The sequence below is a fragment of the Hesperophylax consimilis genome, chromosome 7 (genome assembly GCF_061612785.1).
Source record: "Hesperophylax consimilis isolate HC1 chromosome 7, BYU_Hcon_1.0, whole genome shotgun sequence".
Taxonomy (NCBI): domain Eukaryota; kingdom Metazoa; phylum Arthropoda; class Insecta; order Trichoptera; family Limnephilidae; genus Hesperophylax; species Hesperophylax consimilis.
Window position 1 is genome coordinate 35,338,467 of NC_142842.1, and position 26,911 is coordinate 35,365,377.

Sequence of the window (26,911 nt, forward strand, 5' to 3'; positions counted from 1 at the left end):
TGAGTTAGTTGAACCTGATTTCACACAGTAATAACTAACGCACAACACAGACAACCGGAATTAGTATCTATGATTGAAAAGAAAAAAAAATATGTATGAAACTCAAACAAATTCATATTTTACCTGATTATACAATACATTGTATTTATAAAAAAAAACAGTATATTTACAAAGAACAGGTTTTACATATTATAAAGATATATGCATGTACATTCTAACGCTGCATCACGTTAATTCGTTGCATTGTATATAGTTTTGTTAATAACATTGTAAAAATATATTGCAATATATCATATTACAGCGCCCTTGAGGTGATTTATTACAAAAACGGCGCTATACGAATCAACAAGATATTATTATAATATATATATACACCAATTTCGACTATTATAATATGGACATGTGCCTAGTGGGTTAGGTTAGGTAAAGCGTGTAAAAATAATAGGTAAAAAAACTTATATTATTAATAAAAATAAAATAAAAAAGTAATAACTTTAAATACAAATATTTATCTCAAGTGTTGCCATAAAATAAATCGATAAATAATAAGTTTTTGGTTTTGTGGGCGATTTGCGAGTTATCATTAAAAAAGATTTGCGAGTCATCAATATAAAAAGATTTGCGATTCATCAATATAAAAAGATTTGCGAGTCATCAATATAAAAAGATTTGCGAGTCATCAATAAAAAAAGATTTGTGAGTCATCAATACAAAAAGATTTGCGAGTCATCAATAAAAAACATTTGCGAGTCCTCAATAAAAAACATTTGCGAGTCATCAGTATAAAAACACAAAACCCTATGAAATGGCTTGTAACACGGTGGCAATTTTTACACATAATATAGGCCAAACCCGCAAATTCATATTTTTTAAATAATTCCTACAGGTGTACCGCCGATAACACAGTTGCAACAGAAAGCTAGGTTGAAGCGTAGCTCTCAGCGGCAGGACCGTATCTACACGTGTGATGATGAATGAACCTTATAAACATTGCTTGTCGTAGGGTACATTAAAAATAAACACGGCATCGAATATCAATGAACTAATATTCTATGAAGTGTAACTTCTTCACTCTGTCGGTACTCTCACCTCTCCGCTCCGTTCTGTTCTCCCGTTCCTCTGCTAGTCGGCCCTTATTGAGAGGCTAAGGAATCCGCCCGCTCGCCGGCCGGACCACATTCCTGCAGCCAGCCCCTGCCTCCCCCCGCCCCACCCACAGGAGGCGGCAGGGTATGGGAACACCGCTCGCCACCTCGCTGCCGGCGCAACCAGCCAACCAGCCAACCAGCCAACCAGCCAACCAGGCCCAGTCACAGTACACGGTGACCCGAAATCGGCACTACATTCCATTTACACTGGGTGATTCCGAAAAAAACACCATCCCTGGAACTATCTTTTTAGTTAGACTTACTTCCCTCGAGTCCCGTTACTTATATCAAAATCAGCATTCGCAAAACCTCAAACAGAAAAAGTAAAATTAAAAAAAAATTAGATTTAGCTAAAATATGCTCACCCCCCCTGGACTTTGATGGGGCCGCCATCATGACTCGGCCTATTTCAACATATCATTCGCCAAACAATCCCGATGGAAATGTATGGCGAGCGATATGCAGAAATAGGCCAAGCCACGAAAATAAAGCGTGGTCTGTCACAGGCTTAATGATGTTGTTATAGCCGAAAATACTTTTGTGTGATGATTTTCAGGATTCTTTCAGTTTAAAACTCACGGACCGCCACTGGTAAGAGGGGAGAAGTCGGGGGGGGGGGGGGTGAAATATAATAGCTTAAAAATGGGGTGGTGAGCATAATTTTGGGAAACTCTCGTTTTTATAGTTTAATTTTCTTTTGCAATTTTTCTTGATTGATACTAACTTATCGTCAGCAAGTCATGTGATATAAATAATGGAACTAGAGAAAAGGCTAACTAAAAAAATACATGTTGTTTTTTTATCTCCTTACCCTCCCGGAAAACTCAATAACTTCTTCGACTGATTAACGTGTGGACTTGTGAATACGAAAACCGTATGAATTAATAAAGAATGTTGAATCGTAATTACATGAACGGCTCATACGTATAATTCTTACGATAAATATGTCAAGTAAAATAATAAAATGTTTAAAAAACGAATTAGCAAAATATCCTCGCCCTTTCCTTATCCTTAATTCCCCTTCAATAATACCCGAGATCACCACTGCGCCTCTGAATCTTTAATTTCCACTTTGGATAATCACTGTTTTAAAGAGAATGGGTTCAACAACTAACCCTCCAGTTCGACTACTACACAACAAAGGTGAACTGTAAAATTCAAAATACTTTCCATTTGAAGACCTACTGTAATGGAGTGCTGAAATTATGGATATTTTGCTATGGAGTGCAAAGTGGAAGGCTTCCTTGGACCTAGAGTCAGTGTCCCTGTCGCCATCAATAATGACGCAGAATGCAATTCGGCCTTCTGAAGGCGATGGGGCTTTTCTCTGTATTATTAAGACTACATACCGCGAGACTAGGCCAGGTAAAAAATGCATGGCATAGCTAACTGAAGTGCCGCACAAAACCCAGAGAAGAATTTTAAAATCTAGACGGAATTTGGCACACTTCTAAGAGAATTTTTTGGAATTATTATTGTGAACTACAGGGCCGCCCAAGGAAAAGAGAACCGAAAATTATAAATGTTTGAAGTTGTTATTTTTTTTTCAAATTGATACTTTACTTAGTTTTCTCTATTAACAGCATGCACCAGCTATCCCTTCAACACGCAATTCTAAAAGCCGAAAATATCAATGACACTAGTTATTCGGAGCATTTTCGATTGAAATACCGGTAGAACAAGTACAGGATTCCCACCTGACTTGTGTGCAATAAAAATTGCAATCAGTTTGTTAAGATAAGAGAATCTATCAAATGGACCGCCAGTTTCTGCAGAGTCAATGGTTCTTATAAGCATATTATATGCACCTCAAAGCAGAAAGGTTGAAATCCACAAACACCCTAGTTTGTTGGCGACACGAGCCAGTCTGTCTGTTTGCAAGGAGGGCACGGGAGCACGCGAAGTGTGGTTTTGAGATTCCGGCCGAAGGTTGGCAGTAAATCGGCGAATTCCAATGCGAGGGCGATCTGGCGACCGATTGTTTCCTAAGGGCGAGGTTAAGGGCTGCCAATCTTTACGAAATCTTCCCCAGGCTCGTGGTAACTTTAATATACTTATACAATTATTGCAATATAATTATCTTATAATTTTTGCTATATAAATGTATCTAATGTAATGTAGTAAATAAATAAATAAATACTTGTTGCACAGATCATGCATCCTATTGGTCAGCGAGTGTGTCTGATAGTTGGTTGTGTATGTGTTGCAGAAGAATGTTATATTTTGTCTTGTATTCCTAGTCGGCAATTTAATAGTGGCAACGATGGCAGGACTGTCAATTAAGTTGTTAATGATTCTGTGCAACACAACCAGGTCTGACATAATTCTCCTGTCAGACAGTGTAGATGCAATTAACTAAAAGTAGACGCAGTATGTACTTTGAAGTTTATCAGCACCAATAGAAAGAAAAATTATTGTAAAGAAGTACCTACGTCTTTTGAGAGAATTATGGTTATTTATTTTTGTAACTTTAAACCGATAGCGCTTCCTCATTCTTGAGCCAACGTTTCAGCTGCCTTGCAGCGTCCATCATCAATGCAGATAGAGATGTGGTGAAAATTGTGCTTTTTTGTGTAGAAGTGATATCGTTTTGTTATCGTTAATATTCTTTAATGCGGTTGTCGGCTTATCGTCACTTTTGGAATAATCATCCAATTACAATGATATTTCATTCATTGAATGTGTCTCTATACTCAATCCCCCTTAGTCACCTTGGTTAGCAAGGTTCTAACTGACATTTTTTTTTCAAAAATGACCTTTAAATGCAAAACCATTTCTTTTACTTATTTTTATAAGCGAAATAATTTCCAGAGCCATCGGAGTTCTATTTCCGTAGATACTTGTATGACGAAATCTAATATTAAGCTTTAATTTATTTTACAATGTTCTAACATCAATTTGAACCTTTTAAATATGCTATTTTGTTTGCATCTGAAAGTTGATCATTGTTACGAGGCGCAGCGTAATTTGTCACTTTGGTTGGATAGGGTTCTAACTTCGCCTTACCGTATTTCGTAATTATGAACATCTCTATTAAAAACAATTTCATCCTTAAACTATTTCGGCATTTGGTTGTTCATGACTTTATGCACAAAAATTAACACATTAAATAACAGTCTCTTTTTTATTGTAATCCAATTTAGCTGCTCTCTCATTTGATTAATGCTTGCATATTTGCCTTTTCCCAGTATACATCTCATAGCTCTATTCTGTATAACATCTAGTTTGTTCAAATTTCCTTCAATGGCCAAATATAACATAGTAGAGCAATAATCTAAATGTAGAGCAACTATAGTTTTATAAATGAGCTCTGTAGTTTTTCCATTTAGTTTATTTCTTAATCGTCTAATAAAATTGACTTTTTTTGATACCTTCTTTAGCACATATTCAAAATTTGCTGTGAAAGTGAGTTTCGAATAGACAACAAATAAAAGAAAATATTTAAATATGACGTGGCCTTATCTTGGAATGGCATTAGGGAAATATTAGTTAGAACCTTAAGCAATGCATTAATATGATGGGTGATAAATGTGTTGTAAAATGAATTATTCGTCGTGTTTAAATATTTTCCTTAAAAATATGTTAAATTAAAGTAATTTAAACAAAATTCAAAATCAAAATCAGAAATTGGTAAATAGATTACGAGAAGTCATCTTTGCAACCTTTGACACCTCATATCTCAGAACAAGGTAAAGTGATGTTAGAACCCTGTCCAACCAAAGTGATGCCGTACCGACAAACGTGTTTAAAATTTAACACACCTGAAAAACGACAATTTATATACGATAAACGGTTATATATCAGGTGTGCAAAAAAAACACGTTCATTAGTAAGGCCCTAGATGTTTGGCAAGTAGCAACCCTGGTGTCGTCTTGTTTTGTCTACAGCCCGTGAGAGGAATGCGAAGAGCCCGGGCTGGCCAGCCCACGGAACCACTTGTGGCGGCTGTAAGAACTGGTGTAAGACGATGAAAGCTTGCCATTTGTCATATTATTTAATACTTTTTAATAATGTATTAAAAGGGGTCAAATCGTGGTGAATAATGACGGTTCAATATGCTGACACAATTCAGTGGTTTAATATGCCAAGAGGCCAAACTATAAACGCTAGAAAAATGAAGAAAAATAGTGGAAAAGCTTGGGTAGGATCACCCACCAGTGGATAATTCTACACATTACAGGTTGTTAAAGGACGTTCTTGACTATGTAAATGAAATTTTAATCTCCGATGATTTTTGGTCAACTAAAAACATACAAAAATAAGTAGGTATTGGACAGTTAGGGACGATGTGAGGAGTTAGCCGGTTCAAAATTAGACCGGTCACCGGAGACAAAAATTTCATGTTAATTTTTTACTCCAAATAATGTCAGGAATCACTAGCTAAAGAAAGTCGGGTACTAATATATAGGTCGTAATATATTCATGATTTTTTCGGATTCATTGTCCAAATTCAAACGTGGCATCATGTCAATAATATAAACTGTTCAATGCGCATACTTAAAGACACACACACACACACAAACACTCACCCTTACATTACACACACACCTACATTACACACACACCTACATACTACACACGTCACCTGGTAATTAAGGAAATGTCTGTGGGAAGTGGATTTAAATCAGACAGAATACACAGGAAACTAGAGCCGATCTAGAAATCTAGAGCACAAAGTGATCAAGGGAAGAAGTGGGAAATGTGGTAATATTCTTCACGACAAGATAAAAGTATGCTAGCAATCAATACATATTTGTTTTTTATTCTCTTTTCGTGTTTTATTAAGTTCAGTTATCTAGTATCATTTTATTTTATTTTCACTACATTGTAACTTCTGTTACTATGTCTATTTACTATTATTTATTTATATATTCTACGCCCATACGGGCTTTTACAATTATTTTATAAACATAATAGTTTAGTGCAACATTAATGAAGAAATAGAAGTTTGTTATTAGTTATACATACAGAAATTCAATGCAGAAGAATAGAATTATGCTTAACTAAGTTATTAATATTATTAAGGTATGTTAATAAAGCCTTCTTGTAACTACATTCCGTTGAACACATCTACAATTTCTGCGAAATTATTATTGTCAATTGCATTTAATATAGGTACAAGTGAGTATCGTGATGCTAGCTTTAGTAGTTATATATCAAAACACTTTATCTAAAACATGCGAACATCTTGGCACAGGTTCTCCTATTAAGGTGTTTTCAAGCCATAACTTGCAAACAATGCTTTTTTCGCCTAAAATAATTAAATTAGCACCATCTATGAAAGAGCAGATTACGAATTATTTTAAATATACCCTTAACCATTAACATATAGTTACCGATTATTTCACACTCTACTACTGTGTTTCTTATTAGTAACCTTTTTGTATTACTTGCATATATCATCTATTTACCTGTAAACTGTATGTACGAGCATATAAAAAATAATAATAAATGATTCGTCTTTCATACCCAACTGTTCATTACAAATTTCAGAGACTATACAAGAAAAATGATCGTGTTAAAAAAAGTGATAGCATGCCAATTTCCGGATGAAATATTAATCATTAGAATATATCGAGAACACGTGTTCTTTTCGTAATAAATACATATCATGACGGAATGCGACAATATCAGTATGTCAATATCACTATTAGTATTTGTATGAGCACGTGTTCCATTTTTAAAAGGAAAACGAATAATTTGACTAAATTTTTAATAATTTTTCTATCAGTAAGTTTTCTCCGTGCATAACTAAGTTGCCTCAGTAACAATCTTTTGTATTAGTTAAATGATAAATTGAAAATGTCCCCTGACTATCACTGGTATAATTATTTCTCTCCATAAGTATTCTGGGAAATGAGGAATACAAATGGTAGTTAGTCTCAGAATTTCTGTTTAAATTTATTATATAGGTCTGCATTCAGCACTGAATAAAGCAAAGTCCTAAAAAACTCTTCTAAAAGTGAAGTACCTACGTTAATTAAATTGAGTCAATTTGGTACTGCCTATGGCCCACGTCACATATCGCATAAAACTACCTGATAAAACATTACTGCTGTAGTTGGACCCTGCAGCTTCCAGTGTCCTTAAAATGTTAGCAACTCCCTTCGGCGGTTAGTTCAATTATTGTACCTCCTCGTGAGTACTTTTACAAATAAATTCCGTCCAGTTTATTGGCTTCGAGAACTACCCAACAACTAACTGCATTCCGCGAGTGGACAGACTTGACCCGGCAGAATTCCGTAGAGCGATTCCTTAAGCGGTGCCCGTTTTCGGTAGGAAAAAACCGCAGGAGACACGAATTCCGACCAGGACGATCTTCTGCGACTCCTGCGCTACTGCTGCCTTCTCCGCCTACTCCCGGAACTATTGCAACAACTTATTGAAAGAAAAACTCTCATTTTTCTTCTTCTGGTGCTCTCTTATTGGAGTTGGATATCATCATCCTGCATGCCGTAGCAATCTCGAAACAACTCTGCGAAACTGCACTCAACAATCAACTGAGTTATCTTGAATTAATCGTTCCTTATCAAGGCCGACTAGAGTACAGGTCTGGCAGAGCAACTGCCAAATTACAAAGATGGTAATGTCGCTAAGTAAACTTCACTGTTTAAATAATCTAATATGCTTGCGTTAAAACAACACCCAAACCAGCAGCAACAAAGAGTATCAGCAACAATCGTCGCAATTTGCAAATGTTATTACGCGATGGCACTGACTAGATCACGTGACACTTAAAAATCCGGCCCAGGCCTGTAATCTATTCGGCCTCGTCCCTCATAACATGACATAAAGAACTAGTACAATTTCGCAATATTCAGTCATTCGACGAAGAACTTCTGAATTAGTTACCTCATCAGTTCAGAGTATTTTGAGGACGAGCTTATATTACTTATACCTATCAATAATTTGAAGGCTTTAATCATCCGTGTTAATGCTTTCTCTTTCTGAGGGAGTATGGCTGCCATCCGTGGGTCTATCCTACTGTGGTTCTGCTGGAGATGCTAGGAATGAATCATCTACGACAAGGGATGTGCACATTGTTACAAATTTCATGACACAAGGTAAAATATTTCCACATGGTGGACAGAGTTCAGACGAAACAACTGAGATTTCTCTATCTGAGGGAGTATGGCTGCTACCCGTGGCACTAACCTACTCACTTTTTATTGGGTATGGTTGTAAAGAACCACCTACGAGTCCGAAAGGATTTTTTTACATTAACTTCACACACGAGACCCTGAGGGAAATAATTTCCCTCAAGGCCTATTTCGTCTTGACTAGATTGTCATTTAGAGGGATGTGCACAATGCCACACATTTCTAAATATTGATTTGTGGATGGTTCGAAAACTCACGTAGATGGTTTAAAAACTCACGTGGATGGTTTGGAAACTCACGTGGATGGTTTGAAAAGTCACGTGGATGGTTTGAAAACTCACATACATGGTTTGAAAACCCACGTGGATGGTTTGAAAACTCACGTGAATTGTTTGAAAACTCACGTGGATGGTTTGAAAACTCACGTGGATAGTTTGAAAACTCACGGGAATTGTTTGAAAACTCACGTGAATTGTTTGAAAACTCACGTGGATGGTTTGAAAACTCACGTAGATGGTTTAAAAACTCACGTGGATGGTTTGAAAAGTCACGTGGATGGTTTGAAAACTCACATACATGGTTTGAAAACCCACGTGGATGGTTTGAAAACTCACGTGAATTGTTTGAAAACTCACGTGGATGGTTTGAAAACTCACGTGGATAGTTTGAAAACTCACGGGAATTGTTTGAAAACTCACGTGAATTGTTTGAAAACTCACGTGGATGGTTTGAAAACTCACGTGGATAGTTTGAAAACTCACGGGAATTGTTTGAAAACTCACGTGAATGGTTTGAAAACTCACGTAGATGGTTTAAAAACTCACGTGGATGGTTTGAAAAGTCACGTGGATAGTTTGAAAACTCACGTGGATGGTTTGAAAACTCACATAGATGGTTTGAAAACTCACGTGAATGGTTTGAAAACTCACGTGGATGGTTTGAAAACTCACGGGAATTGTTTGAAAACTCACGTGGATGGTTTGAAAACTCATGTAGATGATTTGGAAACTCACGTGGATGGTTTGAAAACTCACGTGAATGGTTTGAAAACTCACGTGGATGGTTTGAAAACTCACGGGAATTGTTTGAAAAATATTTCTATTTTATTAAAAACCTGGTCAAATTATTCACATTCCTGTTAAAAACGGGACAGCAGGCCTTTAACGAATTAATTGACAGATTTCCTAACAAACAATAAATAAAACACGACTGTGTTATGAGGATGTCGGAACACGTATTCATAAAAATTCTAATATTTTCGTCATTATATTTATCAGGATAAGCGCAGCTGCTCGAACACGTATTCCGATATATTCTGAATATACTAATATTTTAACGGCCTGCAATCCCGTTTTTAACCGGATTATGAATAATTTGAAGGGCAATACACATTTTTCTCCATATATTGCTGTATCCGCGCTCGACTTTTTATGGAAAATTTCGGTTACAATCTCCCGAACTAGGTACAATCTAGAGTCTAGAGTCTATCTAGACCGCCGACTTCTTATCGTTACGCAATGAACTCTACATTTTTGGTTAATTAGTATCTATTGTACGCAAAGTATTTTACTATTTTTTTAACATTTACACAGTTTTTTGTATACACAAAATCTACAATAGCGCCACCATCGACTGCCAAATTTGATGTGTCAAGCTTTAGTTCGAGAATATTCTTCTATTATTTTTTTATAATTGATTTATATAGCAAAAATCGATAAATGTTCGAAAAAGTTATTAGTTAGAATAAAGATACAGGGTTTTCCAATAAGGGGTGTTATTTTGATATTCAATTGTAAAATTTCAATGGTTTCGTTGCTTGTGTGGCACGTAGCGCCGTCTTGTTGAAAGTAAACGTTGTCCAGATCAATATCATCCAATTCCGGCCATAAAAAATCATTAATCATCTCTCGATAGCGCAATCCATTCACCGTAACTGTTGCTCCAGCCTCATTTTCGAAAAAGTAAGGTCCAATGACTCCGCCGGACCATAAACCGCACCAAACAGTTACACGTTGAGGATAGAGAGGCTTTTCAACAATAACTCTTGGGATTTCCGAGCCCCAGATGCGACAATTTTGCTTGTTGACGAAGCCACCGAGGTGGAAATGGGCCTCATCACTCAAGATGATTTGCATTTGATTCACTCAAGTGAATTTTAATAATTTCAATGCGTTGTTGAAGCGTGTATCGTTCCATTTTTATTAATGGCGTAGTTTCTACTTGTCAAATGTCAAAAAATGACAGCTTCAAAAGTAACATCTACCGAAATAGCGGGCTATTCAAAATAACACCTCTTATTGGAAAACCCTGTAGTTATTATATTTTCATAAATTAATTTATTTTATGTAAGAATTTGGTACCGTTTTTTAAGGTTAAAATACGCTTTTTGCAACGTATTGCTTTATAATATTAAGACAAATTATTTATTTGCGCCCGTACATACGCAATATGAATATAAATAAACAGTTTTGTCTGTAAAAAACTCAATTCTTTCAAAAAAGGCATACAAATATAATATTGGATTGAATCGTCGTCGCGTTTAACATTAAAATAATTATTGTATTAATCAGCCAAAATATTAATTAGTATTTAAATTTAAATTATTATCTATTTTTGTGAAAAAAAACAGCGTTTTGAATCACGAATCCTACCTATCTATGTGACCTAATATTACCACCTTGCGTAAAAAAATATAGATACCTAAAAATTCCACAGTAAAAAAAAAACAATTGCAATTTAGTTCGAAAGTAGACATTACGAAAAGGAATTCATATTTTAATGTGAAATATATCATACTATTGCCATCTACTGTGCAATAGTGAAACTAATTGAAGAATATCTTGGGCAAGAACCAACCATACAATATGCAGTGCGATATATATATATATATACTTTAGAAATTCGCCAATAGATGGTGTACATATGTCATACTTTACCAATAATAGATAAATAGTTATTATAATGCCTATTATTGAAGCGTTGGTGGAAAAGAGGCGTTGGTGGAAAAGAGGCGTTATTGGCCTAATGTTTTTTTGCCATTGTTTGCCTTACGATTTAACACTGTTTTTATTTTGCAGTTATCAGCCCAAACGGTAGTCTGTTGCCTATTTTACCGCCTGACAAAAACTCATTTCATTCTCATATATTACATAGAAGTCTCTGTGCGCAATTAAATAGAATGTGAAGGACAATAATATAAGCGTAAGTATAAAAAAAATTTAAAATTTTAATTCTATTAAAAATTAAAATTAAATTTATGTGCTAAAAAATACTAAATTAAATCAAGTTTTTTATTAAGAACTTGTACCAATGTTCGGTACGTGTTTGGCATGTTTACCGACTATACACCGGTGTCGAAGGGATCAGTGATGCTATTTCCTCAGAGCACCTTCCATTGAGATACCGGTAGAACAATCACAGCATTTCTACAGGACGCCTGTGCTATAAAGTTTGCTAGCAGTTTATTAAGATAGGGGAATCTATGAAACGGACCGCCTGTTACTGCACAGAATCAAGGGTTTTTATTTAAATATTTTGGAGCTTCGATGAAGTCACCGTGCCAGAGCTGGCCTCTTAGAGTTACACCAAGCAAATCAATGGAAGTCATCTTGGAAAGATTGCTTCCATTAAAGGAGACTAGATTGTAATTTCGATCCCTTTTCGACGTAATGAAACATTATATTAGACGTTTGATTATTATTGCAATTTATTTAAGTTAAATTAATAAATTCTGTTGCGGTTGTGTCTTTTCTATTGTGACATGTTCATGTTTAATGTAAGAAAATCATAAGCACAGGGTAAATATGGTTATCTTTATACTGCAAGTTCGCATTACTGTTAAGCCAATGCAGTTATAAAATAGAGTTTTGCAATGATTTACAACAGGCAGTCTGAATTTACTTTTCAAGTATTAAGATAATAAGGGGGTATTTCACTATGTCGGGCTAAATATCTGACTAGCTATCCGTTGGCTGGCTTTAAAGATCAGAATAACTTCGTTATTCAACGGCGACCGTTTCACCAAAGTTTCCGAGCTTCCGGATAGATAACACTCGAAATAGTCTGGCAACATCGCGAAATGTTTGCAGTTACTCCATCTACTGCCACGGCTGTCATGCGTCACAGTCCGCACACCGCAAAGTGTGCATTTTTTTGGTTATGTTATGTTGATTATCAGGTCATTTTAGATAGATTCGTGTCGAATTAATACATTGTTTCTTATTTTGAACACAATCAAATAATTCAGGATGGATCATACAAGCATTCAAATTCATTCAACAAAATTCGACTCACTTCTCCGCTGTCAAACTCGGAATGTTTTGACGCCATCTTTGATTCGAGGAATAGCGCCTAACGTGAGGTTCGAGCACTGATTAGTCAAATCGAACTTTAACCCGAGCGTTAGCATTATTCAGATATAGTGAAAACGAAAAAATGACTAATCCGCGGATTAGTGCTTAGTCAGAACATAATCAGAGATAGTGAAATACCCCCTAAGAGTTGTAAAAATATGTACTCACAAATGGAATTATGTATTTGCTGAGGACGCATAACTATTCAAATAATAAGATGTGATTTTCCAATTGTGATAATTTACAATATGATTTATTGTTATTAAGTTTAATTTGTGGAACTCCAAAGTTCCAGTTTAAAAATAAACTGTTTTTATAAACCAATAACAATATTATTGAATGTATAAAAAATTAAAAATTTACAATATGATACATAATACTATTTAATGTATATCTATATAAATAAAAAAAGTAAATGTCCGTTAAATCTCCGAAAGTTCTTCACCTATTGCTTTGAAATTTTGACACAACGTTGAATTCAAATGTGTGTTTTTTATATACATATATTATATAAATTTCACATATAAAAAAAATGTTTTTTATTTAAAACAGCGCCATCTGTTGAACGTAAAAGCAACACGCTTTATTGTTTATCTATCTGCATAGACAGACTGAACCACAGCAACGTGTGGCGGGGTACAGCTAGTAATAATAATATAAAACTTGTATAGCGCAGTTTGGTGCTATTTCACCTCTAGTGTGTTTTAAAATTACTCCTACAGTGCTACTTACTAATACTAATATTTATCTGGTTGTTTAAAAGACGACAAACATTTACATTTTACGAATAACCTTATGATATTCGTCAATTTAGATGGCGGTTATGTCACTGTATAGACCAGAGGTTCCCAAAGTGGTCTATATGGACCCCCAGGGGTCGATATCGGCATGCTGTGGGTCTATGTCAGCAAGAAAAAAAAGGGGGTACATACGAGCGGATCCCCATTTACCTCAAGTCAACATTTAGGAGTTCCGTAAATGACACAATAGACCTAACACAAATAAATATAATAGACTGAGAAATTACTTATTTGATATTTATATTTTCATATTTCGTAAAGTTGTTGATTGAGGTATATAAATAGAGTCTACGTTCCTTTTCTCGTCAGAATTAATATATTCCAGCAAAACATTGCACATTGGAAGCCGCGAATTTTCCTAGTTCCCCAATAAGTTTTTGAAAAACGTCCAGGGTAATAATGACGATCAACATTTAAATGCACTTCACACAGACTTCAAAACTAAGTTTGAGGATATTTTGACAGTGGAAATGCAACGTTGAAGAATTGGATATCATGTGACAAGAAGAACTGACCGGAATAAGCACTGACAAAGAACTTAAGGGGAAGTTCTGTAGGGCTAGCTACAGAAAGAAATTCCCGTTGCTTATCCTGCTTCATTTTCATTTGGTGTAATACCTCACAAGGGTGCCCCTGTCTGCACAATGTAAAGACAGAGCAACTATACCACCACCCGGTTGTTGGGCAGGCAAGGGAAGGGAATATTTTTACTAAAAAATAAATGATTATCACATGGGACGTTAATAGTTTTGGGAAAATTCAATATTCGGCAGGCAGGGGGTCTACAGAAAAAATAAAATTTGGCAAGTGGTCTACGGGGCAAAAAAGTTTGGGAACCTCTGGTGTAGAATGATATTTTGATATTAATTTGTACTTAATTCGTTCATTATAAACCTTACTTTTGTGCCATGTAACAAGTTCCTATCTTAATTAAATATTTTTGATTTATTTATAGTGTTTTATTGCGTAGTCCACTCGACGAAAGTGTAGTTACAATGAAACAATGAAAACAGTTTAGTTATATAGGGTTAAATTCAATGAAAGTCAAAAACATCAAAGTAGGTTTTACATATGGTCCCACATACTTGTGAGTTTCAAAAAGTTAGGATATGTAATAACTGGGGACCTGAATATTTCACTTTTTTTTTTAAATAATATTTTTTTATATACCACACAATATTATTTGAATCATCTTTTTTTAAAGTTTTTTTTATGAAAAATCTCGATACATCGAGATTTTTTGATTCATTTGAGTTTTTCAGACATAATATGATTAAACTCCTCAGGCTTCAGGCCTATTCTGTTAGAGTACATATACATTTACGAACCGAAACTCGAACCGTACCACAAATTACGGGAAAGGAACGAATCAACTTTCAAATTTTAATGAAAAAACTTTTTCATTTTGTATAATAAATAATTTCGTATTTTTCAAATTGCGGTCGGAACCTTTGGTTTCATAAAGGTGCACATTTTAATTCTACTGTGGTTAACATCAAGATTTGAATATAAAGCGTGGTGTTTTCTCTTACTAACACCATTTACATCATATTTCTCACCACAACAGTAAGGGAGATACAATTATTTCTGTAAGATCGTATGAGTTGTATACAGAAACATATGAACTGGTTACTGCGGTTTAAAGCAAATGAATCCACCCAGATTTCTCCATTTATACTATATTTTGAGGTGTTATAAAAAATTTCACAAAAATTATTAAATTTATAATTCATTTTAATTCATTAATATCTCCTACCTAAATTTGGTAATGTAGGGTAGACAGTGCTTATGTGCCTATATGGAATGCACGCCTCTGGTGATACAAACAAGTGTAGACAAAATTCGTTGATCCTTGCAAAGCACAGACCGTTTCTGTAATTATCCTGCCGCGACGTGCAGTCCTTAAAAATTGTTAGAAAAGATTGCTCATGAATTACACATTAACTCCCATAACATAAGGTAATTTATAAAAACCACTACAAGCTACAAGCATTAAGCATGCATAAAATGCTACTGTACTTCTTTTTGGAAAATCTTCATATTATATAAATTTTTTATATTTAACAAAATATTAGTATTTTTATTTATTGAAGTTTCTTGCCGGTCCCTACGAGTTAAAGGGTTAAACGTAATACTTGCATTTTTATTTGCGCAAATGTTAATATGCATAAATTGGATTTGTTATCGGCCATGTGCTTGGCAGATAACGACTGATTATTGATAAGGTTTATACATATTACAACTATAAAGGTCCCTGATTGAGGGACATTGATTGTGGCTGTTGAGTGAATACAAGATATATAATACTTCACATAGCGCCAAGTACATACTAGTTATTTACAACCGGTAGTAAAATTATATTAAAATGTCACCGAGTGGGCAAACCTTAAGATAAGCAGTAACTAAAATTGCGCATCAAAGCAACAATGTGCAACCAAACAATTATATAATGCGGCGAATTGGATTGGAAGATTGAAGAAACCAAAAGATAATTAATTTATTGGGAGCAGGCAGTAGGACCCTTCCTGGATATAGAGCATTCAACTGCACCAGCATTAGAGCTCTCAAGCCGGATACTTACGGTGACAAAGGGTGAGGTGAACATCAGAGTATTGGTGACACAAGGGTGTCCACAGGGAGGGGTGTTATCACCCTTGCTGTGGAGCGTAGTGGTGAATAACCTCATCCCAAAGCTCAACAGGGGCCTATATACACAAGGGTATGCGGATGACATCGTAACCACAATAAGGTGTTGGGATGCAGACATAACCAGAGATCTTATACAGTCAACACTGGCAACAGTGGAAGAATGGTGTGAAAAACAGGGCTGTCAGTCGTCAACCCAGAGAAGACAGAACCGGTAATCTTTACCGTAAAAAGAAATTAGAGGGATGGAGCAATCCAACCTTCTATGGAAAGGAGCTAGAACCCTCAGACATGGTTAAGTACCTCGGAGTCATCATAGCTGCCAAACTAAGCTGGAAAAACCAGGCGGAAACTGTAGGCAGAAAGGCATGTTCTCTAATGTAGGCAACTAAGCGAATCTGCGGCAGAACGTGGGAACTCAAACCTAAAATGATGCAATGTTGTAAAATCAAGAATCATGCATGCAGCCATGGTTGCTCTGGTTGGCCAGAGGAAAACAACACTGAAAACAGTGATGGCCACACTCAACCGCATACAGGGACTTGCATGCAGAGGAATCACATCTGTTTCACAGATGGAGGAGGGAATAGGGGCCGGGGTCTGTTTACAGGGTTCCAAGAGGGAACTTAGTATACCCCTAAGAACACATTGTACTGTATTTCAAGCTGAGATGGAGGCCATCTTAGCTTGCGCACAGGAGAACATACGTTTCGGGTATAGGAATAAGAACGTAGGCATATGCTCTGACAGCCAGGCAGCCCTAATGGCACTGGAAAGTAAACGATGCCCCTCCAGACTAGTGATGGAATGCAGTACCATTCTTGAAGAACTTGCTACCATCAATAAAATAACCCAGATCTGGGTACAAGGACATAAAGGAATTGAGGGCAATGAGCGGGCTGATGGACTAGCAAGGAAAGAAAAAACACCAAAATTCATATTGAAAGGTGGGTCAAATCCCGGCACTGGGAGGAATGGGAAAGGGCACCCGGAATGAGGCATTCCAAAGTACTCATAAACGGACCAGACCCAAGGCGAACCAGACAACTCCTGAATATGGACAGAAACTCATAGGACTGGTAGGACTACTAACGGGACACTGCCATCTCAGGAGACACATGCAGTTGTTGGGAGTGGAAAACACCAAGAGATGCAGGAAATGTGAAGAGGATGAAGAGACTCCAATTCACCTTTGATGCCAATGTCCCGCCCTTTGGGAACAAGGCTCAGATACCTGGGAAGACACATTGTAGAATCAGAAGACATAGCCACACATCCAATGATAACCCTGGTGAACTTTATAAAAGGGACCGGATTACTGTAAAGGAATGAGTTCATTGGGTCATTGAAGGTCACGCTCGGATAAACTGTCCAAAAGCCGCCGACAAGCCAGTCTGCGCTACTTGTAACAGGTTTTGGAAGCCCGCTGCACATCCGACTGGAGACAAGGACTCCTGCCCAGCCTATAAGGCTGCCCTATCCAAGGACTTTGCCACCATCGACTATGGCGTATAATTACATAGAAGAAGATAGCGAGGTTGATTTCAAAAACACTAATAATTATATGATTGGCTAAATGTTCGCAGTAACCACACTACGGAAAATATAAATATAGTGCAGTTGAATATTAGATCGATTTCTAAATATGTATTGGGATACTCTGAATGTCTACTTAAATACTTGTTGGAAGCATATTCATGTGTTAATGTTATGTGAAACGTCTATAACACCAGATCTTGTCTGCATGTATTATATTCCTGACTTCAAAAGTTACAATTATTGCCCAACAAAAAAATCGGGAGGGGGTATATTGCTATATGTTCGAGACGAACTTACATTTCATCAGAAATCAATAGAAACAATTCATTTTGAATGTGTGCCAGGCTTTATAACACTTCTAGACAAGAATATCTTAAACATAATAGCAATATACCGCCCACCAAACTCCAGCAAACCCCAATTTCTCAAGGAAATATCTTCAATCCTATCTAACAAAAATAAATAAGAAAATGTTTTGCTTGTAGGAGATATTAACCTAGACTTGTTAAATTGCCAAAACCCACTCATTATAACATACGAAAATATAATGTCTGATAATTATTTAATTAGATGCATCTGCGACGTAACAAGAGTTTATCTCAAAACAAAATCGACAAAAATATTCATATTTTTAATTAGCATAGCTTGGAACAAAATTAATATATATTATACAGTAAAAATAAAAAGAATTTTAAGGAATAGTATGAACAAAGTAAAATAGTTTTGTATTTTAAACCTAAAAAAAGACCTCTCGCTATAAAATCATGGATAACTCCGGATATCTTAGAAAAAATTTTAAAATAAGATTCACCATTCAAAAGGTGGAAGAATTCTCCTACAAATCAATTATTTGAATTAGAATATAAAACTTTTAGAAATCAGGTTACAAAAAAAATTATCAAATGTAAGTCTACCTTTTTTAACAATACATTCAAAAATTGAGATACAAAAAATACTTGGGATGAAATTAATAAAATATTAGGACACAAATCTAAAAGTAGTTGTGATGAAACAATATCTAAATATATGTTAAACACGAACAATGAAGAAACCGTAGCAAATAACTTTGTAGAATATTTCAGGAATAGTGTTAGCTCTATGATACATAAATGTGATTATTTAGCATCGACCGTCAAACCGATAGAAGTGCAACATAGTATGTACCTACCTAGAACTACCTGCCAAGAAATCGTTATTATTGTTAGCAAAATAAACAATTCAAAGTCACCAGGGATTGACAACATTCGAATGTGTAACATTAAAAAACATATTAATATTTTAGGTGTTATAACCCATTTGGTCAATTTAATTTTAGAACAAGCAGTTATACCAGATGAACTTAAAAGTAGCATCATTAGACCAATTAACAAAGGTGGCAAACATTCAGATATACAAAATTATAGACCAATTAGCATTTTACCAGCCCTAGAAAAGATACTCGAAAAATACATTTCCATAAAACTTAATAAATACTTAGAATCATTCTACTTATTAGATCCTAACCAGTATGGAATGCTTCTTCAGGAATTTTCAAATCACATTAATCACGAATTAAATCTTAAAAAACATGTTTTGATTTTGTTCATTGATAACTCGAAGGCATTTGATACCATAAATACAAAAAAATCTACTAGGAACATTGGAGGCAATAGGAATCAGAGAAAAGTTGCTAGTCTTATTAAAAAATTTACTAACAAATCGACAAATATCAGTAAATATTCTAAAAATATTTAGCAAAAGAATAAATATCTCAACAGGTGTCGCACAAGGGTCAATTTTAGGGCCAACCCTTTATATTACATATGTTTCAATTATGAGTAGATTATTTTCCTTCGTTAAACATTTGGTGTATGCAGACGATACGGCACTCGTAATATCGCACGAAGACCTGATTACTGCAATGAACTTTATGCAGCTTGATTTCAATGCCCTACTGAAATGGTCTCATGACGCGGGCCTCATAATAAATGCTAAAAAACTAATATCATGCACATAAGATCTCCACACGCCAGATATAATGAAACGCATTCGCTACATACACACACATTTGACTGCATACATAAAAATGTTGCACAGCCCTGTTGCTGTGGAACCATTGAATTTGTCGAAAAATATGTATATCTGGGTGTAACCATTGACTGCTACATGAAATGGGATGTACACATTACTAATGTTTGTAAACGTTTACAGGCTATAGTAAGTAGGATTTATAAAATAAAATACTTGGTGCCTATAAGTACCTTAAAATTAATCTACTCATCTCTGGCCGAATCCACTATCCGATATGGAATTACGTCTTGGGGACATTCGTGTAAAACAAATATAAGCTATACACAAACATTACAAAACTCCATTATTAATCCATAAATACACAAATGCACACAGAAGAAACATCAAAATAATGTACAACTCTTTGAATGTTTTACCTGTTAGAGGATTATTGTTGTATAATATCATAAGTCAACAAATTATATCTTCGGATTCCTTGTATAAGGAAAGAGTCTACTATAAACATAACACAAGATTCACTCAAAATGATGGATTAGTGGTTCCAAAATGTACCAATAAGTACGGAAAAAGAACTCTAAACTACATTGTGCCTAAGATATCTAATAATCTACCAATTTCAATCAAAAATAATACCTTATGTACCACTAAAGTCATTATAATCTAAGAAAATAGCTATTGGACACAGATGATATATACTGATGCCCTACTGAGGCCCTTGTATAGCTAATTGGAATTCACAATGGAACTTAAAAATATATAGTAAATTGTACCTACCTATGTATGCTAAATATGGATATTCTTTCGATGTGACTGTTTCAATTGTACTTGTCTGTTATACAACGCTTATACTGGAACTATATTTTTATATTTTCTATTCTGTTATATTAACTTAACCGTGTCATTGTATGAAGTGTTGTCTGTATATACCTGCTGACAAACTGCAAAAGCAGTTTAGCAGATTTAAATTGTAAAAAAAAAATAAAAAATAAAAAAAAAGTTAAAATGGAAGATATCACAATGGGCTAAGTGCTCACGGGAACCTTACGTCAACGGTCTCGTATAATAGAAAAATAAAAATAAATAAAAAGTTAAATCTTAATTCTTGGTGTGTGCGCCATCCGATTCTATTTTCGTAAAAAAAAATTGTTTTGCAAAATGATTTTTTTTGTTGATTGTCATTTTACCAGATAGTTATAAAAATCGTATATAATCTACCATTATGAAGTTTCCCCAGAATAGCTAGTTATATTGATACACTGGCGTTCAAGAAATGTTTATACTAATGTAAGTGAAATACCGACACCCATACAACACGTAGAAGTACAATAGTCTGATGCAAACAAGATAATCGATAATAGGACAATTTTACACTCACAGTGGTCTTGTACTATGTGTCCAATATTTTACACTCAAAGTGGTTTTGTACTATGTGTGCAATATAATGATGCAATTATTATAATTATGATTACTCTAAAGTTATTATTATTAGCTAAGAGAATTTATTGCTACATTAAAACAACTAACAAAGAACGTGTTTTGAGGGATCTATCAAACATAGCATCATATTATATTTATATTTATAGAAAGTAGAGAAAGGTCGATGTTCATCCTAGAATTCACAACCTCAAAATCTTACTCCAAATACCGAGCAACAACGGGTACACAGTTATGAAGCAGTGTTAAATTCATTAGTTATTATTCTATCCACAGCTTCAGAACAGTAGAGCATTCAGTCAAGTAGGTACTGCGATTGTAGGTACTGAATTAGGGAATTGATGAGAACGCACGGTGATAACACACGAGACGCGGCGGACGGAAGTTCCGTTCCCGCCACACTTCACTCTGGAATCAGCGAACCTGTGAGCGGTACGCTGGATTGTACACGGTCAATTAATTTTAAAGGAAAGAAAATGTTGTGACGGACGAACTGTAATACACGGGAAGTGTTTTTAAACTTTTATTGGAGATGTCGTTATCAAACGCGAGTTAAGATGGCTACATTTAAAACCGAAACGATAAACCGCGTGGGAAACGGTAATTCGGATTGTGAATTGAAGCCATCCAACCAATCGCAGGCGGAATGTTATTCTACGGATTACGTTGGTACTAATTAGCAACCTGGCAAAGTCAAATACGCCGTATTTGTACATGTGAGCAGTATTAATAAAAATCTTTGCCTCTGGGACGGCATTTTGCTATGACAAACAACGCGCTGCTTCAACCGGCCGGGTCTCGTCTGGATTCAGCATCATCTTGGAGACGCTGGACCCGTCTCCAGGATTCATAACCCCCGATGGAAGTTCTGCCGGACCGGCTCGACTTCTTGAGGAAGAAGTTGCTCTCCATCTATCAAATTCTGGGAACCACACATACCCCGACGTTCAGTATTTACCCTGTTTAGATAGATTAGTTTATTTATTTACTAATTAATTAACGGACTTCGTCCAATATATAACAAAGCGACACGAGATTTGGGACAATGTACAATGCAAGACTAAAGGATGGTGTATAAAAGCATAGACAAACAGGGAAAACATAAGAAAATAGAAACTAAACAGAAGTGTCAAGTCAAGTCATGACTTATCCAAATTAAGAAAATATCCTCAATTGCATAGTTATGCAATTTACGATCCCTGGGGGTAAGTCTTCTCTATAATCTTGTTCTTATGATGTATTTTAAAATATAATTAATCATTAACTTCACAATTAACTACTCTTTTATTTACACCCATCATAAGTAAAACATGTACATCTGAGTATGCCCTCGCCCCTGAAAGGAGTTCATGCTCTACCCCATCACGGACATAACTCAAGGTGGTCCTGAGTTTTGGCGCGCAGTTCTACTGCAAAGTTCGTGGTGGAAATTAAGAGGTAATCTAGCCATCCATCTATCTGTGACACCCATTAAAACCCTCACTTGACAACACGTCAGCTAGTTCTTTATAAATCATTAATCTACATTTTTAAACAGTAAAAAATTGTTTATCCAAAGATCATCTTAGTCATAAAAATATCCTAATATGTACATCATAATTATTATCCATCAGAGGGTGTGTTTAATAATTAGGCCCCAATGGTGGAGTGGTTTACGCCTGTCCCGGAGACAAGAGATCCTGGCTTCAATTCCTAATTGTGACCGTTATCTTTTTATTGTTCAGTTTCATGTTTCGTTTATATTTATTAGTATTACCTTCTTCTTCAATGACATATTACGTAATTATAAATTCATTAATAATTATTCACATATACCCACATCATACCAAAAATGATTTGGGATTCCACGTAATATCATTTTTTTATGTACTTGGTAAAGAAAAAGTTCCATTAAGACGAATCAATAACTTACAAGTTTAAAATGATTGCATCAATCATAATGAGTGCATTAAAAACATTTTATTATGTACGTTTGGCAATGGCGGTTCGTAAAATGAGGCAGGGGAGGCTGTGCCTCCCAAAAAAAATTAGAGGAGAAAAGGTGAAAGAGATACACATATTCATACTTCTAAAATATAGTACCTATAAGCCTTAAAGTTACTACAGTTTAAATATTACCCATTTATATTTTCGTATTTCACGAGGACTGGTTGTTTTTATAATAACGTAACTCATACCGGCCAGCCACGCTTGTGGATTTCCACTCATGGCAATACAATAATGCATTAGTGAGTGAGGCAGAGATAGGGCCCGCCTCCGTAACAAACGTGTCATGACTACGTCACTTTCGAAATTTCAACGGATCGGATTAGCATTGGCTTTATTGACAAAACACAATAATAAGATTGGGACAGATATGACAATGTTTGCGGCAAAAAATGGTAATTTTAGTGGAAAAACATTGCAAAGGAATTGAATGAACCCTGTTGATTTCAATATTTTTTCCCCTTTCTCACACTACATAGAATGGTTAAGTTTTGATGAACAAAAAAGATCATTATTTCTCCAGACAATTATTTTTTAATGTACATATTTATTTTTTTTATGTGGTTTTCTGTTTTTATTATTATTATTTATTTTTTGGTCTGGAGCCAGTAAGGTTATCCCCATTGGGGTTACCATAGTCATTTGTGAAACTGGATGTGGTGGGGAGGGGAAGAGAAAGATTGGGAAGTATCTGGCTAATCGTATCTGGTCAACATTTCAAGAAATGTTTCAATTCTGAAAGGTGTTTTTTTTTCAACAGGGCGATAGGTATCTTCCACTCTGGAATGTGCCGCAAATACACTATAATATTATTTTTTTATTTTGACAGCATCCGTGGTCGAGGTGAATGGTTCCCGACTAGCAATCCAAAGTTCGCAGGTTTAAATCCCGGCATTTCACAATTTATTAATTAAAAATAATACATAGTAAGTAAACAAGCGGCAAGTTGCAGAGTGAAAGGTACTCTCAGTATCGCCCTGGTGTAGGACCACCATTGAGAATTGAAACGTTTGTTTGGTGATCATATCTGAATAGCCAGGTACTCCCCCACCTACCTTTTCCCGATCTCCTTCCCCTCTCCACTACCTTCAGCCTCACCCAATTGGGGATGCCATAGTCTCACTGGCTCCCGACGGTTGGGAGCAGTTGGGACGTGCGGTGTTGTAATTGTGAAACAACACAAATTACTTTAATAAAATTACCTTGCGCACGCTGGGATTTGAACCTGTGACCTCCTGATTGGTAGTCGAGAGCCTAACCTGTCAACCACGAAGGCAGTATAAACAAATCTACCTATATATATATATTGGTAGTACGTACAACAGAAATATTAAATAATATAGGCCGAGAGGAATAATAATAATTTGGTTGTCGGTTTTGCCACCATCCAATTTGGCATCCGCAGCCTTGCTGTTCAGCAAATATACAGGCAAATCAGATTGCGAGTAGACCGTATGAAACATCAACCCTACCACAGTAGCAATGACCATTTTTTTATATTCAGTTTATTACATTGTTTTGAATTTTTCCACCATTGTACTACGCCCGTGTTATCACTGATTATTTTATTGCCACGAAAGATCGTCTCATTCGATTTTCCGCTAACGCGGTATGTAGGTACATATCTACACATAATTATGTTAAAAAATATGTTCGTGCCTCCGCACTTTTCAACCCAACTAACCGCCACTGATATACGACACATATTGTAAAAATAATTTATAAAATCCGGATGGTTTCAAAATACAAAATGATTGTTATCTTAAATGTAATTACAAGAATTCACTAGAAGCGCACACATCAATCATAGATTAGTAAACTGTTATTTACAATTTAGAAATTGACTAGCCGGTTCTAGTGTGAAAAAAAATTGTAATCATTAATAGATAGGCTCTAGATATCATTTGCGTGCTACAGAACATTACAGATTTACAAAATATTATCAAGTGTGTTATTATTTTGTGGGAGAATCAGATGACAGCAGTTTTTAGCAAAACACATTGTGTAAAATTGAAAGATGAATTGATATGAATAAAAAAAAATAATTACAATATTGTGTTTTACAATTTAAGATAATGTATAAAATCAAGATCCTAAAAGGCGCCATGTCGATAACCTACATAATATGACAGAGCTCAAATAAAAATAAAAGCATGTGGTGAAGACATTACTCTTCAAATAGACAAAAATTTGGAAGGCAGATTTGGGTACCGCCGCCCCGGGAACCAATTATTGGATAATCATCACCTCTGCTTTAGGTCACCCCAAGTGGTTCGCTAAGTTTGGTGATTTAGTAGGGGTGCCCGGTTTCATAGGGTGAGGTGTGTTCAGGATGCACCTGCCCATCACCTGCGTGGCGTGCCCGATGGGGAGAGGCTGGTTTGGGGAGACCCTTTGACCTCTCCAACAGATCTCTCGACCCATAGCCTCGTGCCGCAGCGGGATATATTTTTATGTCACTCCTGGACACACTGATCCCTCGATTCCTATCGCCCTTCACACCTTTTTCCTTCCCAGCACTTCATCTTCTTCAAAAGACCCTTTTGAAAGATTACCCGGAGGGAAAGTATTTTCCTCGGGACCTCCTGTCTATGGTTATGAAAAAAAAAAAAAAAAATACTCCATGCTCTTTTTATACCATATCCCATTCAACAATACGATAAACCAGTATTACATCCGTATTTATTCTTTGATTTCAAATGATATTTTTTATTAGAAACGAAATACCCAAGCTGTCAATACTTAAAGAATAGTTTAATTGACTTTTCATGTGCGTAACTATACACATTTAGTTTATCTGATGAGGAAAAAATATTAGATTGATATTACGTACATATTGGAAGTCTTAACTTGGAAATTTACAAATCAACACCAAAGACGCCTAACTATTAGAAGTTAGAGAATGTCATTCAGAATATGGATTGTTTACCTTCCGACACACAATTCTTTTCCATCATTATTTACAACAAACACTAAATGCAAAACAAACTAAAACACAGGAAATACAAACAAAACTGGAAATAAAATCAACATCGAAAATGCAGCCGACAAGGGAGATAACATGAACAGTGGAAATACAATCAACTAAAGGGTAAATTCCACAAACCTTGCGCTTTGGAAAGTAGATGTGGAAGAGCTGCCCACGGCTGCAAAGCCGACCCCTACGGCAAGACCCTCGGGGATGTTGTGCACCGTAATGGCCACCACCAGCAACATGATTCTCTTCCATTGGGATTGTCGCTGCTCCAGGGCGCGCTGGGCGTTCTGGTTAGTGTCCTCGTAGGTCTGCACAACAAGGAAAAATATGATCAATTTGACGTGCATTATTTTCAGTGGGACTGTTTGGTCTTGAAATAAGAATATGCTTTCACTAACCATCACTACTAGTTGGAAACTACAGGGTTTTCCAATAAAAGGTGTTATTTTGAATAGCCCGCTATTTCGGTAGATGTTACTTATGAAGCTGTCATTTTTTGACATTTGACAAGTAGAAACTACGCCATTAATAAAAATGGAACGATACACGCTTCAACAACACATTGAAATTATTAAAATTCACTTGAGTGAATCAAATGCAAATCATCTTGAGTGATGAGGCCCATTTCCACCTCGGTGGCTTCGTCAACAAGCAAAATTGTCGCATCTGGGGCTCGGAAAACCCAAGAGTTATTGTTGAAAAGCCTCTCTATCCTCAACGTGTGACTGTTTGGTGCGGTTTATGGTTCGGCGGAGTTTATTGGACCTTACTTTTTCAAAATGAGGCTGGAGCAACAGTTACGGTGAATGGATTGCGCTATCGAGAGATGATTTATGATTTTTTTATGGCCGGAATTGGATGGTATTGATTTGGACAAAGTTTACTTTCAACAAGACGGCGCTATGTGCCACACAAGCAA

The 26,911-nt window shown here is 35.8% G+C and overlaps 1 protein-coding gene across 1 annotated transcript in view; it reads right to left on the bottom strand.

Moving 5' to 3' along the window:
• The window catches only part of Zip48C (Zinc/iron regulated transporter-related protein 48C), a 231,494-nt gene that overhangs the window by 174,928 nt on the left and 29,655 nt on the right, over positions 1–26,911 (bottom strand). The window contains exon 4 of the mRNA XM_089633448.1: positions 26,122–26,300. Coding sequence (XP_089489574.1) covers positions 26,122–26,300 — 179 coding nt within the window. The remainder of the gene's footprint in view (positions 1–26,121; positions 26,301–26,911) is intronic.